Raw genomic sequence first — 15,358 nt, 5'->3', positions numbered from 1 at the left:
AAATATAGGTATACCTGGCAAACATATGGCATTTCACCGGGTTTATGATTGTCCTTCATATGTTGCAAAAGAATATGTTCTGTTTCAAATGATAATTCACAGATTTTGCAAATGGCTAAAAGAGGAGTGGGAGGAAAGTCATTATACCATATACTATATATACATATTCATTTTGCATATCTATATATGTATCAATAGTACTATATCAGTAATTCTGGTGCAGAATAACTTTTCAGTTAATTATGCATTTTAAGTATTTTATACTTAGGTATTACCCCCATTCTTTTAATGATATAAGCAAGTATTTCTATTTTCTAACATCGTTCCTTTTTTTAGCAGTAAGTAACTTAGCTTACTTGATAAAATAGCTGCTACAATACAGCTTAGGAGACAGAGATGGGATGTAAGCCTTGGTCACCTCATTCCAAGATAAGAGATTTTCAACTACCTGTAATCCTCATAAAGTTTAAATGAAGGGCACTGCTTCTATCATGAAAACTATTATCTGGGGCATCTCATTTAGACTCCCACATAAATAAATACTCTACATATTTACCTTAATGAGTTCTCTATAAGAGGAACTTTAATTTGTGTAAATAATTTCTCTTAGCAGTTTATTATATAAATTCAAACTTCTGCAATTATGCCCTTCAATTCTCAGCCTCTGAGACTTCTAAAGGCTTCCTCAGAGCTTGCATTATGAAAAGCAGCCGCATGCGATGCCTGAGTAGAGCAGGAAGGAAGTAGCTTACTGGAGAAGTCGTGGGGCGTGTGCGTGCTCTCGATGTGGCACTGCAGCTGGAAGGGCGTGGGGAACTGCCGGTAGCAGTGCTGGCAGGTGGTGTGGTTCTCCCAGCTCTCACTGCTCTGCTTCTCAAGCTCCAAATGGTGTTTCATGTGGTTCATAAATCTAGAAATGGTTGTCAACAGGTGCAGACATACAATTCAAAAACTGAATCTCACAAATAAGCACCTGAATCTGAACCACGAAACTAAATATTATACTAAAAACCTCAATATTTAAAATCCTACATAGCAACCAGAGCACTTTCCGTATTTACTATAAAGCAACTAAGTAAACATCTTTTTATCTTTGATACAAAGTAATTTAAGAATGTTATTCAAATGGTCACTAAATTGCTCTCTTAAATCATTTCTGATTTTTACATTTTTTAAAAAGATAAAACAGTCAGCTACTTTCCCATACATAAAATACTTTCATATTTAAAAATAAAAATCTCAAAGGAAGGAAACTTGACTAACGAAAGCAGTTACAAAACCATGAGAAAAATTGTTTAAAGCTGTGGAGATATATAATATAATCCAGCTGCTAAAAAGACAAATTGCTAGTATTTTCACTTGCATCCTAGTTTCTATATCCATAAAGCAATTTAGTGTCTACACGTAAAAGAACCTTTTGTTTTATTTACTAATACTGGTTCATTGTTAAAACAGACTGTTCATTTTAACTTGGAGATTGTGTCCTTTCTTGGCAATGTCCATTTTTCAATTTTATAGTCTGCTATTTCAGCTTGCTATAAGGTTTCTTATTATAAGGAACTATGACTTCTAATGTCAGACACAAATGGTAATACCTACATAAAAGAGCTCCATGGAGCTTTTTCTTGCAATTAAGAGCAAAGTTACTCAAAGTAGCCATCTTTCAACTAGGTTAACTATGAATAATTATCCATACTAAGTTCCTGAAAGAAATCATCTTGAAACTAAGTTATAATATCATCAATTTGGAATAAAATGGTAACATTTATCTTTCTCATATCTCTACATTATTTCCTTTAAAAGCTGATTATGGCACATCTTGAAACAACTCTATTCTTCTAGTATTAACACCAGCTCTGCAAACAGTATTTAGGTATCTACTGTAAATATTTTCAATATTGGGGAATGAGCCCTGATACAGCAGGTAGGGTATTTACTCTGCATGCAGGTGACCCAGGTTTGGTCCCCAGCACTCCATATTATCCCTCAAGCACTGCCTGGAGTAATTCCTGAGCACAGAACCAGAAGTAACCCCTGAGCATTGCTGGGTATGGCCCAAAGCCCAGGGGAAAAAATGCTATTTAAAACTATAACAAATCAGGGGAAAAACCCTAATATAGATCAAGCTGTAGAATCAATGGAAAACAGTAACCAAAATATTGTTACTTTCTTCTTATAACTAACTCATTTAGTTGGCAGCTACTACCTCAACTATGTAATGATTACAAAGTACATTACAAAAATTTAAAGAATATGCATCTAGGATCATAAAATCTGACTGTAAGTAAATCTAATTTTTAAAGGTGTTGAAATTTAAAATGAATACAGACATGTTTAGAAGAGCTGGCACATCTCTAAAAATGGTAACTTTTTCTCCAAGCTAAGAAAGATTAGAGCATTAAGTCAGACTAGCATGGAGAGGTTAAAATGGACAAAACGTACAGAAGTAGCTCTTCAGGTGGTTAAAGAATAATAAAATTCAAAAGCAGCTTAACAACAAAAATTATCTCATAAAATTTGCCGTACTGCTCAGTTGGGAAGCCAATTTTCCTTATCTCAATAAATTTGTCATTTCTTAAGTTATCTGAGGGAAATATAAGTGGACTCAAGAGTCTAACAGAAAAAAACCAAAAGTTTTCAACAAGAATGTGTCTTCCCTTTGTTAATCTTAGTAGAAAGTTTAAAACCCATTTATCCAGAATGGCATAAAAAATGTGCAAGATAAAAATACAGCATTATTTACATCTGTAGCAGCATTTTTATTTTCAAATCAAAGTAAAAATAAGTATTTACATACCTAATATTATTTTTAAGAATTTTCAAGCAACTGAAGCATTTGAAGGTTGTATGAGTTTTCTGTTCCTCCAACACATCTCCTTCATGTTTTCCATAATAAAAGTCATTAACTAACATGATCAATTTTCCTTTCTCTGAATCAAGAGTCTTATTTTTATCTGCTGTACTTGGAAATTCTGTTTTATCCAGTCCAAAAAAGTTATTTATCATGTCTGGACAACAGTACTGAAAGATAAGAAAGATAAGTCTTATATATTCCCCCCAAAATATTCTCTGAACAACTTTAGACAAACCATGTAAAGCCATGTTTGGTAATATAGCTGGAAAATTATTCATCAACAGTTTTTGGTACCTATATACTATGAAGAATTCAGTAATAAACACCTTTTTTAAACTAAAATAAATCTTAGAAGCAGAAGTTGGAGAATGATCTTTCTCTTTGCAAGTCTACCTTGTCAAATATAAAATATAACAATCGTTTAAATATTTAAATTTTAAAAACTTGGAATTTTATATTTGTATCAAAGAGTTTAGAAGTACAGATTACATGCAATGTTTTTCAACTGATTAGTCTAAATTTCATAATATCTGATCAAAATGCAATATTTTCATTCCCTGTACTAGAAAATATGTGAGGCAAAAAGAAGCATAAACTATATTTCAAAATTTTCAACAGTTACAACTTTAAATCGAGAATGCTTAAATAGGGGCTGGAGCGATAGCACAGAGAGTAGGGCGTTTGCCTTGCACGCGGCCGACCTGGGTTTGATTCCCTGCATCCCATAGGGTCCCCCGAGCACCGCCAGGAGTAATTTCTGAGTGCAGAGCTGGGAGTAACCCCTGAGCATCACTGGGTGTAACCCAAAAAGGAAAAAAAAAAGAATTCTTAAATATTTGAAGGGAAATCTAGATCCCCCTGAGAAAAGATGTGACATGAACTAGTTCTAGTATGGAATACACCCAACATAGAACTTCTTATCTTTCAACAAAATTAATTCACTTATCGTACCTAACTTTTCATTGTAATACTTCTCTAGGGCAGTTTTTGGGAAGGTCCATCCAAAGAAAATCAGTATTAGGAAAATCAGAAGTGCTCATTAAAATGTTAACTTCAGACCAAATAAAACCCAATGTCTGGAGGCTGACTCTAGAAATCTGAATTTTTTTTTAACAAGTTACCCAGATAATTTTTTTTACGTTAATCACCCAGAGAAAGTTGTTCGATAATTGGGTTTCAGTCATACAATGTCCCAACACTGGTCTCTTCACCAGTGTACATTTCCCATCTGAAGACTCCCCAGTTTGCCCCCATCCGCACCAGTCTGCCTCTAATGGTAGATACTTCCCCCCTCCCCTCCCCTCGCCTCTCCCCTTCTCCCCCTTCTCTTTAACTCCTTTCCCCTCTTCTTCTCTCCTTTCAGACACTATGGTTGGCAATACAGGTACTGAAAGATAATTCTTTGACATAAACTAGTTGACTAAAATTCTTTCTGTTATGAGCTCTAGTTAGTAGATATTAAATGACAAGTTGGAAAATCTACATACAGCTACATTCCACTTCGCCTCTTTTACCACAGGGAATGCTACATCATTGGTAAAATTTTGTGTCCCATTGGATGCTGGGGGTGGGGGGAGAGATGTCTGAGCCTACATAGACCTTTAACATTTCTTTCAGTTGAAATTATTTAGCTCACTTGTCCATTTTGAAATTTATAAAGAAAAAGAACCCCACTCCCCCCAAAAAATTCAAAATCAAGGGAAGAGAAATGCTGAATAGAATAGATTCACAAGGGCCAAGAGAGTACAGCAGGTAAGGCACATGCATGCAGCTGACCCAGACTCCGTCCTCAGCATCACATGAGGCCACTGAATGCAGAGCCAGGTGTGAGGGTGTGAGCCCCCACCAAACAAACAGATTCACAGAGAGAGACATATGTTTAGAAGCAAAGTTACAGCCATCAATCAGGATAAATACATTAATTCCCATCTTAGGGAATTAATGTATATAACTGGATTTTCTATAGTCTGCCACGGGAAATAAATATAATTGAAAGGAATTCCACAACAAAAAGTGGTAATGTTTTAAAAGTTATACATGTTTCTAAGTTTTCTTACAAGAAATAAAATTAAGAGCTCAAACTTGAAAAAAAAAAACAGACTAATTCTAAGGAGGTTTAAATGGGTAAGTTATTTCTTATAAATTATGGTCTTGCTTTTAAGTATAAATGGAAAAAAGAATGGTTCACAATAAATCACTAACATTATTAAAAAAAAGAGAGACTCAAAATAAATTGTGTATACCAATAGCATGATTTTGGCAAATTCCTCATCTTATCTGCAACTTTTCCTAAGAAATGATCTCAAAAACATTTTTTAAACTGTAATATTAATAAGATTAATATTACAGTTTAAAAAATGTTTTCAGAGTTAATTAATTTAAAAAAGTTAATTAACCCGGTTAATTAACCAGGTTCCAAAAAGGACTCAGCATAACTGACCATATCCACACGATAACCAGGCTCATTGAGGTTTCTCGGGAGTTCAAGATGCCGCTCTGTCATTGATTTAAAGAAGGCGTTTGAGTCTGTTGAGACTGAAGCGGTCATCGAAGCCCTAGCCAAACAGGGCATTCAAACTCAATACATCAGGATCTTCTGTGAACTGTATTACAGATTCACCACCAGGATCTCACCATTCTACAAGGTAGTGATCATCCATGTCAAGACAGTGGTTCGGCAAAATGATACCATTTCACTGAAACTCTTCAGTGCCACCCTCGAGAACATCATGTGACAACTGGAATGGGAAGGAATGGGAGTGAAGATAGACGGTGGGCAACTACACCCCCTCCACTTCGCTGATGGCATCGTTCTAATAACACCAAACATTAGCCAAGCGGCACAAATGCTGGGTGACTTCGACCGTGAGTGTGGAAAGGTCGGTCTATAGCTGAATCTTACGAAGACAATGTTTATGAGAAACAGTCTTGTTCCTGATGCTCCATTCGCTCTCAACGGAACAAACAACTCCAAATGCAACAGTTATGTGTACCTATGTCGAAAAGTCAACATGAGGGGCTGGAGCAATAGCACAGCGGGTAGGGCGTTTGCCTTGCACGCAGCCGACCTAGGTTCAATTCCCAGCATCCCATATGGTTCCCTGAGCACTGCCAGGAGTAATTCTTGCACCTGAGTTACGCAGGAGGAAGAGAGCAGCTTGGAACGCCTTCAAGAGCATCGAAGAAATAGCTAAGAGGACAAAGAACCTCCGGCTCCAGGCACATCTCTTTGATTCCCTGTTCTTCCTGCATTAACATATGCCTCAGAGACCTGGGCCCTACGAAAACAGGATGAGAATGCTATTTGGGTCTCCCGAAGAGGAATCAAAAGAGCTATGCTTGGAGTATCATGCTCCACTCAAGTGAAAGAATCCAGAGTTCCGATCTCCGTCAACAATCAAGAATCAGGGACCCTGTCTCATTTGCCAAGGCGTCGAAAGTCAGATGGGCTGGACATGTAATGAGATTTGGACACGACTGCTGGACTAGAGCTGTTACTGGCTGGATTCCACAGGACGTCAAAAGATCGCGTGGCTGCCCACCTACGAGATGGTCAGACTTTTTTGTCAAGACCCTGAATGATGGGTTTGAGGCTCTTCGTGTTCCTAGAACAAGCGGATGCCACTGGGCTACACTAGCACGTGACAGGGACCAATGGAAACATTACTGGCACCCACTCAAGCAAATCGAGGAATAACGGGATGTCAAGAGATCAAGTGAATATTAACCATGGATATAGCTCAGTGGTAGAACACTTGCCTTGCATATGTGAGGACCTGGGGGTAATCCCTGGTAGCACAACAATAATAATAATCAATTGTAAAGGTAAGGTAAGGTAAAGGTAAAGGCCCTCCCGTTGATCGTCGATTTGCTCGAGCGGGCCCAGTAACATCTCCATTGGAAACTTTGTTGTTACTGTGTTTGGCATATCGAATACTCTCGGTAGCTTGCCGGGCTCTCCGGGAGGGGCGGAAGAATCGAACTCGGGTCGGCCATGTTGGCCGCTTGTAAGGTGAACGCCCTACCCGCTGTGCTAAGTACAATTGTAGGGACTAAAAATTAACAAAATAATAAAATACACCAAAAGGTTTGGACAGAATAACTGCAGTTCATAAAGTAACAAAATGCTAATATTCAACAAAGTCTATAAATAATTCATACAGTTTAATAAGACAATTTTTAATTTTTTAAAATTAAGGCACCTGGTGTGATCAAAGTTGTTCATAATGTTCAGATACCAGTCGTACCATTATTGCCAACTTCCCTCCACCCCTAAGTTTACACATTATAGTTATGTTGATGCTAATCACTTGCCAGTGATGTGTATAAAAATCCTAACCCTTGCCCCTATGTTTACCTTCAAACTGACTCATATACTTCCCCCCTCCCCCAGACTTTCCTTGGTCCTTGTATTTGACTTATGTCATAAACTAGTTGTCCACATATGTGCAGTTTTGTTTCTGATCTCTTAATTCTCTATCTACCCTTGATCTGTGTAACTAATCTTATATTTTATTCCAATACCATATTGCTTTAAGACCTCTAGATTTGTAGTATAATTTGAAGCCAGGAAGCACGATATCTCCCAATTTTGTTGTCTTCTCTTGGGATTTCTTTGGCTATTTGAGTTTTAGTGGTTTCCAATAAATCAAAAAAAAATTTTTCTTTACATTTCTTGAAAGACTGCTATGTTTAAATAGATAGTGCAGTGAATCTATCTACTGTTTCAGGCAAAATGACCATTTAACAACGACAATTTTCTAGATCAGGGAGAACATTTTCTTTTTTTTAAATTTAAAAAAAAATTTTAATGAATCACTGGTGAGATACAGTCACAGCCTGAAACACTTTCGTGCTTATGTTTCAGTCACACAATGATCAAGTACCCATTCCTCCACCAGTGCCCATTACCCCCTCCCCTTCTCTTTGGATGTTGTGGTCTGCAATGCAGGTATTGAGTGGACATCACGTTTGGTCTATAGTCTACTTTCAGCACTTATCTCCAATCCAGAGCGGGCCCTCCAAGCTTCCTTTCCTTGGTGGTCCCTTCTCTATCTGAGCTGCCTTTTTCCCCAGGATGTGAGGCCGGCTTCCAAAGCTGTGGAGCAATCCTCCTGGTACTTATCTCTACTTTCCTTGGGTGTTAGTCTCTTATTGTTACTTTATATTCCACTAATAAGGAGCACAGATTTTTCTATCTCTATCTTCAGCTTCCTTCAGCTGGGTAAATGGTCTCTGGAGCAGCCACAGTTAATTTCCCCTTTCATAGCGCTTTGGACTCACATCTCAACTTCCATTACCTAATTCTTACGAGGACAGCCTGGCTATCCAAAACACATTAGGCTAATTGTCCACTAGCCTACTCCAATCAAAATACTGATGAAACTGACCAACATAACGGTGAATATAAGAAACTGAAGAGGCCAAATACAAAAGAACACATCCCCTGAAGCTGCACTAGAGGCCCCATGTAAGTCACACAAGAGCACCAAAGAGGAAATTAGTATTCTTGAAGGGGAAAAAAGGAGACCACCATCGACCAAGCATATCCAGAATCTTCCTTTGCAGTGAGAGGGGGGCATTGATAGTGAACTGGAGGGGCCCACCTCCATACTACCAAAGCAACATGAAGAAACAGCGTAAATGCCCACCACCAGGAATGGATGAAGAAAAGAGCTCAGAAGCCTCAACAGGGATACCCACATATACAATCTCGCTGATAAAGAATTTAGAGATGAAATGTTGTAGATGTTCAATGAGCTCAAAGAAACGGTGGAACAGGCATTTAGTAAATTAAAGGAGGACATGAAACAGTGGAACAGACAGCCAACAAAATACAGGAAGAAATGAGAGCAGAAATAAGAAAGCAACAAACAGCAGTATCACTAATAAAGAACTCAGTAGATGAAATTAAAAACTCAGTGGAAATCTTGTCAATGGCCACAATCCAGAAACTCATTTTCCTTCTCTCTTGGAGGAGAGCATAAAATGACTCTGCCTTGAACAAGCCTCAAAGGCGGGTGGGCGAGGTCCCTCCCCACCTCAAAAGACCCAGCCCCAGCATCCTAAACCTCCAGAACTCAAACACCACCATGCCCATGGCCGCTCTCCACATGCTCGGGCCAAGCCTCACCCACAAGTAAATCTATCCCTGAAGCATGTGACCATTTCCAGTTGTTATTGTCATGCCGGTCTCTTCACTATGTTATCTACTCCCCCAGTCCCCCCCCACACACTTGTGTTTAGTTCCAACTATTGACCAGACCTCCTAGCCCGTTTTCCCTGGTCATGGATATTAGTCTTCTGCTATATATTATTATATACCACAAATGAATGCAATCATTCTATATACGTCCCTCTCCTTTTGACTCATTACACTTAGCATGATACTCTCCATGTCCATCTATTTATAGGCAAATTTCATGATTTCATTTTCCTAACAACTGCATAGTATTTTCGCTGTGTAGATATGCCATAGTTTCTTTATCCATTTATCTGTTCTTGGACACTCAGGTTGTTTACAGATTCTGGCCATGGTGAATAGTGCTGCAATAAACATAGGAGTGCAGGTGGTGTTCCTGCTGTGTGTTTTTGGACCCCCAAGGTAGATTCACAGTAGTAGTATTGCTTGGTCAAATGGGAGCTCAATTTCTAGCTTTTTGAGAAATGTCCATATTATTTTCCAAAAAGGCTGGACCAGTTGGCATTCCCACCAACAATGAACGAGAGAGTCCCTTTTTCCCCATGTCCACGCCAACACTGGTTGCTTTTCTTTTTTTGGATGCGTTCCAGTCTCTGTGGTGTGAGATGGTATCTCACTGTTGTTTTGATCTGTGTCTCTCTGATGATTAGTGAAGAGCATTTTTTTCGTGGACCTTTTGGCCATTTGAATTTCTTCTTTGAGAAAGTGTCGGTTCATTTCATCACCCCATTTTCTGATGGGATTGAATGGTTTTTTCCTGTAGAGTTCAACCAGTGTCTTGTATCTTTGATACTAAAACCCTTATCAGAAGGGTATTGGGTGCATATACTTTTCCTTTCCATAGGCTGTCTTTGTATTCTGGTCACTGTTTCTTTTGAGGTGCAGACGCTTTCTTAGTTGAAGATAGTCCCATCTGTTCTATTCCCCGACCCTCCATGTATACAGTCTGTGCCCCAGCAGTGCCAAAACTGACACCGTCAAGTGAAGCCAAACCCTCCTTCTCCAAAGCTGCTAAATAAAATAATGTAGACACAAGTAATTTTAAGACAAATATAGTAGCACTGTAGCACTGTCCTCCCATTGTTCATCAATCTGCTCAAGCAAGCTCCAGTAACGTCTCCTTTGTGAGAATTGTTGTTACTATTTTTGGCATATTGAATACGCCATGGGGAGCTTGTTTAAACATAATACTGACTAAAATCAGGTAGGAAAAAAGACTAAGATGAATGTTAAAAACTGAAAACTTACTGCTAGTTCAATCCTTTTTTTTTTTAAATTTCCCTTTCCTTTCCTTTGCCATTGTGATGAAACAGTTGCACACTTTGCTGCAAACTTAGCTATGGTGCTTGCACGCATGTGTGCAAATACTGGGTTTCACATTTGATTGTGGATGAACACTTATCTGTACAGTTCCACATCCAGGAAAACCCTGACTGGTAGTTCCACCAGAATTAAATTCAAAGCCCCACGTCTGTGTGAAAGGTCATACCCCAACACTACATTACCACTTTACCCTTCAACTAAACCATATCCCAGACCCCACTTTCATCAATTTTAATAATAAAGAACAGCCAAAATAAGAAAAAATTATTAGAACAATATAACAATATGACAGTTAAAAATCACTTAAAATAATCTAAAAATATTTAAAGAAGAAACTGTTCCTATTATATCAAAAATTTAACTAATACATAAAATTCCTAAGCTAGGCTTGGGGTGGGGCATCTTGAGGAAAGGGCTGTAGGTCAGAGCACAAGACAATGACGGGGGAAAATAGACACTGGTGTGGGGGTCTGGTGCTGGGATGCTGTGCTCACGGAACTATCACTGACACCACTCTAAGAATGTAAATCACATTGACTAAAATAAAGATCATTGCATCACTATCATCCCGTTGTTCATTGATTTGCTTGAGCAGGAGCCAAAAATGTCTCCATTCGTCCCACCCCTGAGATTTTAGCAGCCTTTCCTTACTCGTCCTTCCCAAGGCTGCCGTATTGGAGGCTCTTTCAGGGGAATGAAACCCGTTATTATTACTGTTTTTGGCATATCGAATATGCCACAGGTAGTTTGCCAGACTCTGCCGTGCGGGCAGGTAGCTTGTTGGGCTCTCGGAGAGGGACGAAGGCTTTTGGGACAACCTCTAATCGCTTTTACAGGTTTTTGGTTGGCTGGCTTGTTGTAACAATCTGCAAGCTGACAAACATGCACCTGCCTGAGTCTCTGGGCAGATAATCTCCGCTTACGGCCACCCTCCAGAACTCACTCCTCCTTCTCTCAGAATGGAGAATAAAATGAGGCCCCCATAACCATGCCACCAGACTCCGTGCCAGGCTGTTTTCACTTGGGGTGCCCTAGAGGGGGGTGGGTGAGAGCCCTACCTGCCCCAAGGGACCCATCCTGGGCAGCTGACCTCCACAAAATAAAAATATTAAAAAAAAAACACTTCCTTTTCCTAGAGTTGGTGTTCATGTAAGATTTCTTTATAATACAAACACAGATAATAAGTTGTTCACATATATTCAGCATATCAGTAATGTTTTACATATCTTCCTATACTTTAATGCATCTTTTAAATGCTGCATAATACTCTATTATATAATTGTATATAAGTGTATTGTATGAAGTTTGTATGACGTTTTGATTGTTTAACATGAATATAAAAAATACCATAATATTTTTATTTATTCTCCATACTGTATAAAGTTTTGGTTGGTTAAATATAAAAGTACTATATTTTGAAAGCAAAGATTTATTTTGGAAGGTGGTTCCTACTTTGTTCACTAGAACAGTATAAATTATAAGCTACACGGGGCTGGAGTGATAGCACAGGTAGGGCATTTGTCTTACACATGACTGACCCGGGTTCGATTCCCAGCATCCCATATGGTCCCCCGAGCACCGCCAGGAGTAATTCCTGAGTGCATGAGCCAGGAATAACCCCTGTGCATCGCCAGGTGTGACCCAAAAAGAAAAAAAAAATTATAAGCTACAAACTGTATTCAAAATAGAAAAGAAGAACTTCTATGTATTTACCTCTCTGTGAAGAAAGAAAAATCAAGGAAAATATAAGACAATTAGTAACTAATAAAATTACTTTCATTAAGAATCATAATAGACACAGGGTAAATGAAAGGGTTTTTACTTCTATAGTCATTTAAAAATGTATCACATGACTGTATTTTTCAAATAATAAATGTTTATAAAGAATCAGACACTTTCTTTACCATCAACTATGTAATACAAACATTGTCAGATTGTCTCATCAAAACATAACATAAATGGGAAAATTAAAAGTACAGGCTAATTCTCATCTAAGAACACAGTGCATTTATCAGAGTTTATTTACATTCAATGCTGGAAGTGAAAGACAAGACGCACAGTTTGTACATGAATGAAAAGAATATATTTTGCATTCTAAAGTATTTCTAAAACGTTTTTCTCTTATTTTTGAAAATTCTGAATTCCAAAATATATGTGTCATTTCCAAAACAGTGCATACCTTATCCTTATGTACTTTTGCCTCTGTAAAAGGAGACCTAAAAAACCTAAAACCTTGTTTGTAACTCAATTTCAGGAGTCTTCTATGTCAATTAAATGCCCTAATTAAACAAGTATATGTACTATATTTCGAACTAAGTAAATACTGTCACTGTCCTCCCATTGTTCAATTTTGCTTGAGCGGGCCCAGTAACGTCTCCATTTTGAGACACAGTTATTGTGTCTGGTATTGCCGTGTGGGCGAGATACTCTTGGTAGCTTGCTGGGCTCTCCGAGAGGGGCAGAGGAATCGAACCCGGCTCGGCTGGGCTGGCTGCGCGCAAGGCAAACACCCTACCACTGTGCTATGACTCTGAACTAAGTAAAAATAATTATTTGATATAAAATTTTCTACCATTTGGAATTTATGTCTGAATACTAAAAATTAAAATGGACCAAGAAACCCTACTGACACTAATACTATAGACCACAGTGTCAAAGGTGGGTGAGAGGGAAGTGAAAGGGTGAGAAAGTGGGTGAGGAGAATTGGTGCAGGGAAGTGGACACTGTGACAGGATTGGCACTTAAACACCGTATGCCTGAAATTCAATCATGAGTAACTCTGTAATTCATTCAGTGCATGGCTGGCATATGAAAGCCCTAGCTGAATTTTCAGCACACAGTGGTCACCTGAACACCACCAGGGTGGCCCCAAGTGGTACCCAACACTCTTAAACTGAGCAACAATGGTCTGAGTAAGTATTGCAGGCATGGCGCTGGTGACCCTTAAGCACTGTTTGTAAGGTTTGTAACCCTCCCAATTATAAAATTCAGACTTCACTGTGAAATATGACACAGATATGTTAGAAAAGTCACATAAACGAAAACGAAGAAACGATTACAACAAAGATTAAACTCACACTGAAATGTCTATTTCATAAGTGATGGATGGCATAATCTAATAAGTAAAATATACTGATTAACATGTTATTTTCACTTAATTTAAAATATAATTATAGGGATTGGAGCGATAGCACAGCAGGTAGGGTGTTTGCCTTGCATGCGGCTGACCCAAGTTTGATTCCCAGCATCCTATATGGTCCCCTGAGCATCGCCAGGAGTAAGTCTGAGTGTGTGAGCCAGGAATAACCCCTGTGCATCACCGGATGTGATCCAAAAAAAAAATATATATATATATAAAATTATAAATTATAACATGAGATTAGTTTTTTAAATTTTATTCAGAAGATATACTTAAATCTTACATAAAAACAATCATTAAGAATATTAATTTTTACCCAATTTACAAAGAATACCAGTATGACAAAATTTATTGTCTACCTGTAAATCATTTTCTACAAATTAATCATTAATAGATTTAAAGATTTTTAAGTTATTGCTAAGTAAATTCTGTAAAAGTTTTACCTTCATGTGATTTTTCAAAGGATCTGAGAGATTGAAATGAATATTACACTTTGGACAAGCTCTTGGAAAAGGGGTCCCATTCTTAGACTGATTTGATGAAGTATCTGTACCTAAAATAAATTCAAAATAGATGACTCATAATTCATCACTATAACCACAAATAATAGTATGTAAATTACCATAATTTCTTATAAATACCATACCTTCTTTTTTATGTAACATCTTTCTTACTTACCTTTTGATGGCATGGCCTGGGGAGTTGTCACTAAAGGAGACTTAACTGAAGGAAACATAGCTGAGGAATCTGTTTCAGAAACAGCTTCACTGGGTTTACATTTTTTTGGATTACCATTGTTGACTTCAGTTGTAGACGGACGTTTTGACAAAAATGAACTTTCACTCATACCTATAATTATTTAAATTGGAAAATACTTCTTAAACATATTAGAAGAGTGTTTATAATTATATAAACATTAAATTGGAACTAAACTAATAATAATGTAGTTTATTTGTATCATATAAATGATATTATAAAACTGATGCAACCCAGGGGCACGTTAGGGTACATGGGTTCAATCCCCAGACAACATGGCACTCCTAGCACCACTGTTCATAATATAGCTTTGAAGGTCCCCAATCACTGGGGTATGGTGCTGGTGGTCCCAGGCACCTCAAGGCTGAGCAGCACCATGTCCTCACACCTTCAGTGACCTGCAGGAAGATTAGCCAGATATCCCTGGACATGGTCCCACAGCTCCCTAAGCAATGCTTGAGAGAAGGTCCTCCAAAAAAAAAAAAAAAAACCCAAAAAACCCACAGACCAAAAAAACTAAAATATATATGTATTTAAATAAAAATTCACATGAACCCTTCAAAAGCTTTTAATTTAACCATTTAAAATGTCTAAGAAACAGATTTTTTTTTCATTTAACAAATATGTGATCTACTTAAAGCTTGAGGTTATCTTTTGCATCTTAACCTGTGTACAAAGTAGAAATAACTAATTGAGAGTAGCACTGCACTGTAACACTGTAGCACTGTCCTCCTTTGTTCACTGATTTGCTCGAGTGGGCACCAGCAATGTCTCCATTGTGAGACTTCTTGTTACTGTTTTTGGCATATCAAATATGCCACAGGAGCTTGCCCAGCTCTGCCGTGCGGGCGGGATACTCTCCATAGCTTGCTGGTCTCTCCGAGAGGAACGGAAGAATCAAACCCAGGTTGGCTGTGTGCAAGGCAAATGCCCTGCCCGCTGTGCTATCTCTTCAGCTATATAAAAAAGAAATTCCTGGTCCTCTGCTAGTATATAACAACTCAAGCATAACTAGTCTAAAATGGTATGGGGCATAGGGGAGTAGAGGGGTTGGGTCTGTGAACGTCATGGGACAGGCATGGGA

At 38.1% G+C, this 15,358-nt stretch overlaps 1 protein-coding gene across 5 annotated transcripts in view; it reads right to left on the bottom strand.

Moving 5' to 3' along the window:
* Nucleotides 1-15,358, bottom strand: part of ZNF280D (zinc finger protein 280D) — a 110,088-nt gene that overhangs the window by 48,779 nt on the left and 45,951 nt on the right. For all 5 annotated transcript variants that reach the window (XM_056130764.1, XM_056130762.1, XM_056130765.1 and 2 more), the window contains exons 7-11: nucleotides 14,197-14,367; nucleotides 13,962-14,071; nucleotides 2,798-3,021; nucleotides 753-910; nucleotides 15-115 (exon numbers count right to left, since the gene is read on the bottom strand). In XM_056130764.1, the coding sequence (XP_055986739.1) occupies nucleotides 15-115; nucleotides 753-910; nucleotides 2,798-3,021; nucleotides 13,962-14,071; nucleotides 14,197-14,367 (764 nt within the window). The remainder of the gene's footprint in view (nucleotides 1-14; nucleotides 116-752; nucleotides 911-2,797; nucleotides 3,022-13,961; nucleotides 14,072-14,196; nucleotides 14,368-15,358) is intronic.

Source organism: Sorex fumeus, unplaced genomic scaffold (genome assembly GCF_029834395.1).
Source record: "Sorex fumeus unplaced genomic scaffold, SorFum_2.1 ptg000081l, whole genome shotgun sequence".
NCBI classification, from domain to species: Eukaryota; Metazoa; Chordata; class Mammalia; order Eulipotyphla; family Soricidae; genus Sorex; species Sorex fumeus.
This window is presented reverse-complemented; position numbering and strand designations above follow the sequence as displayed.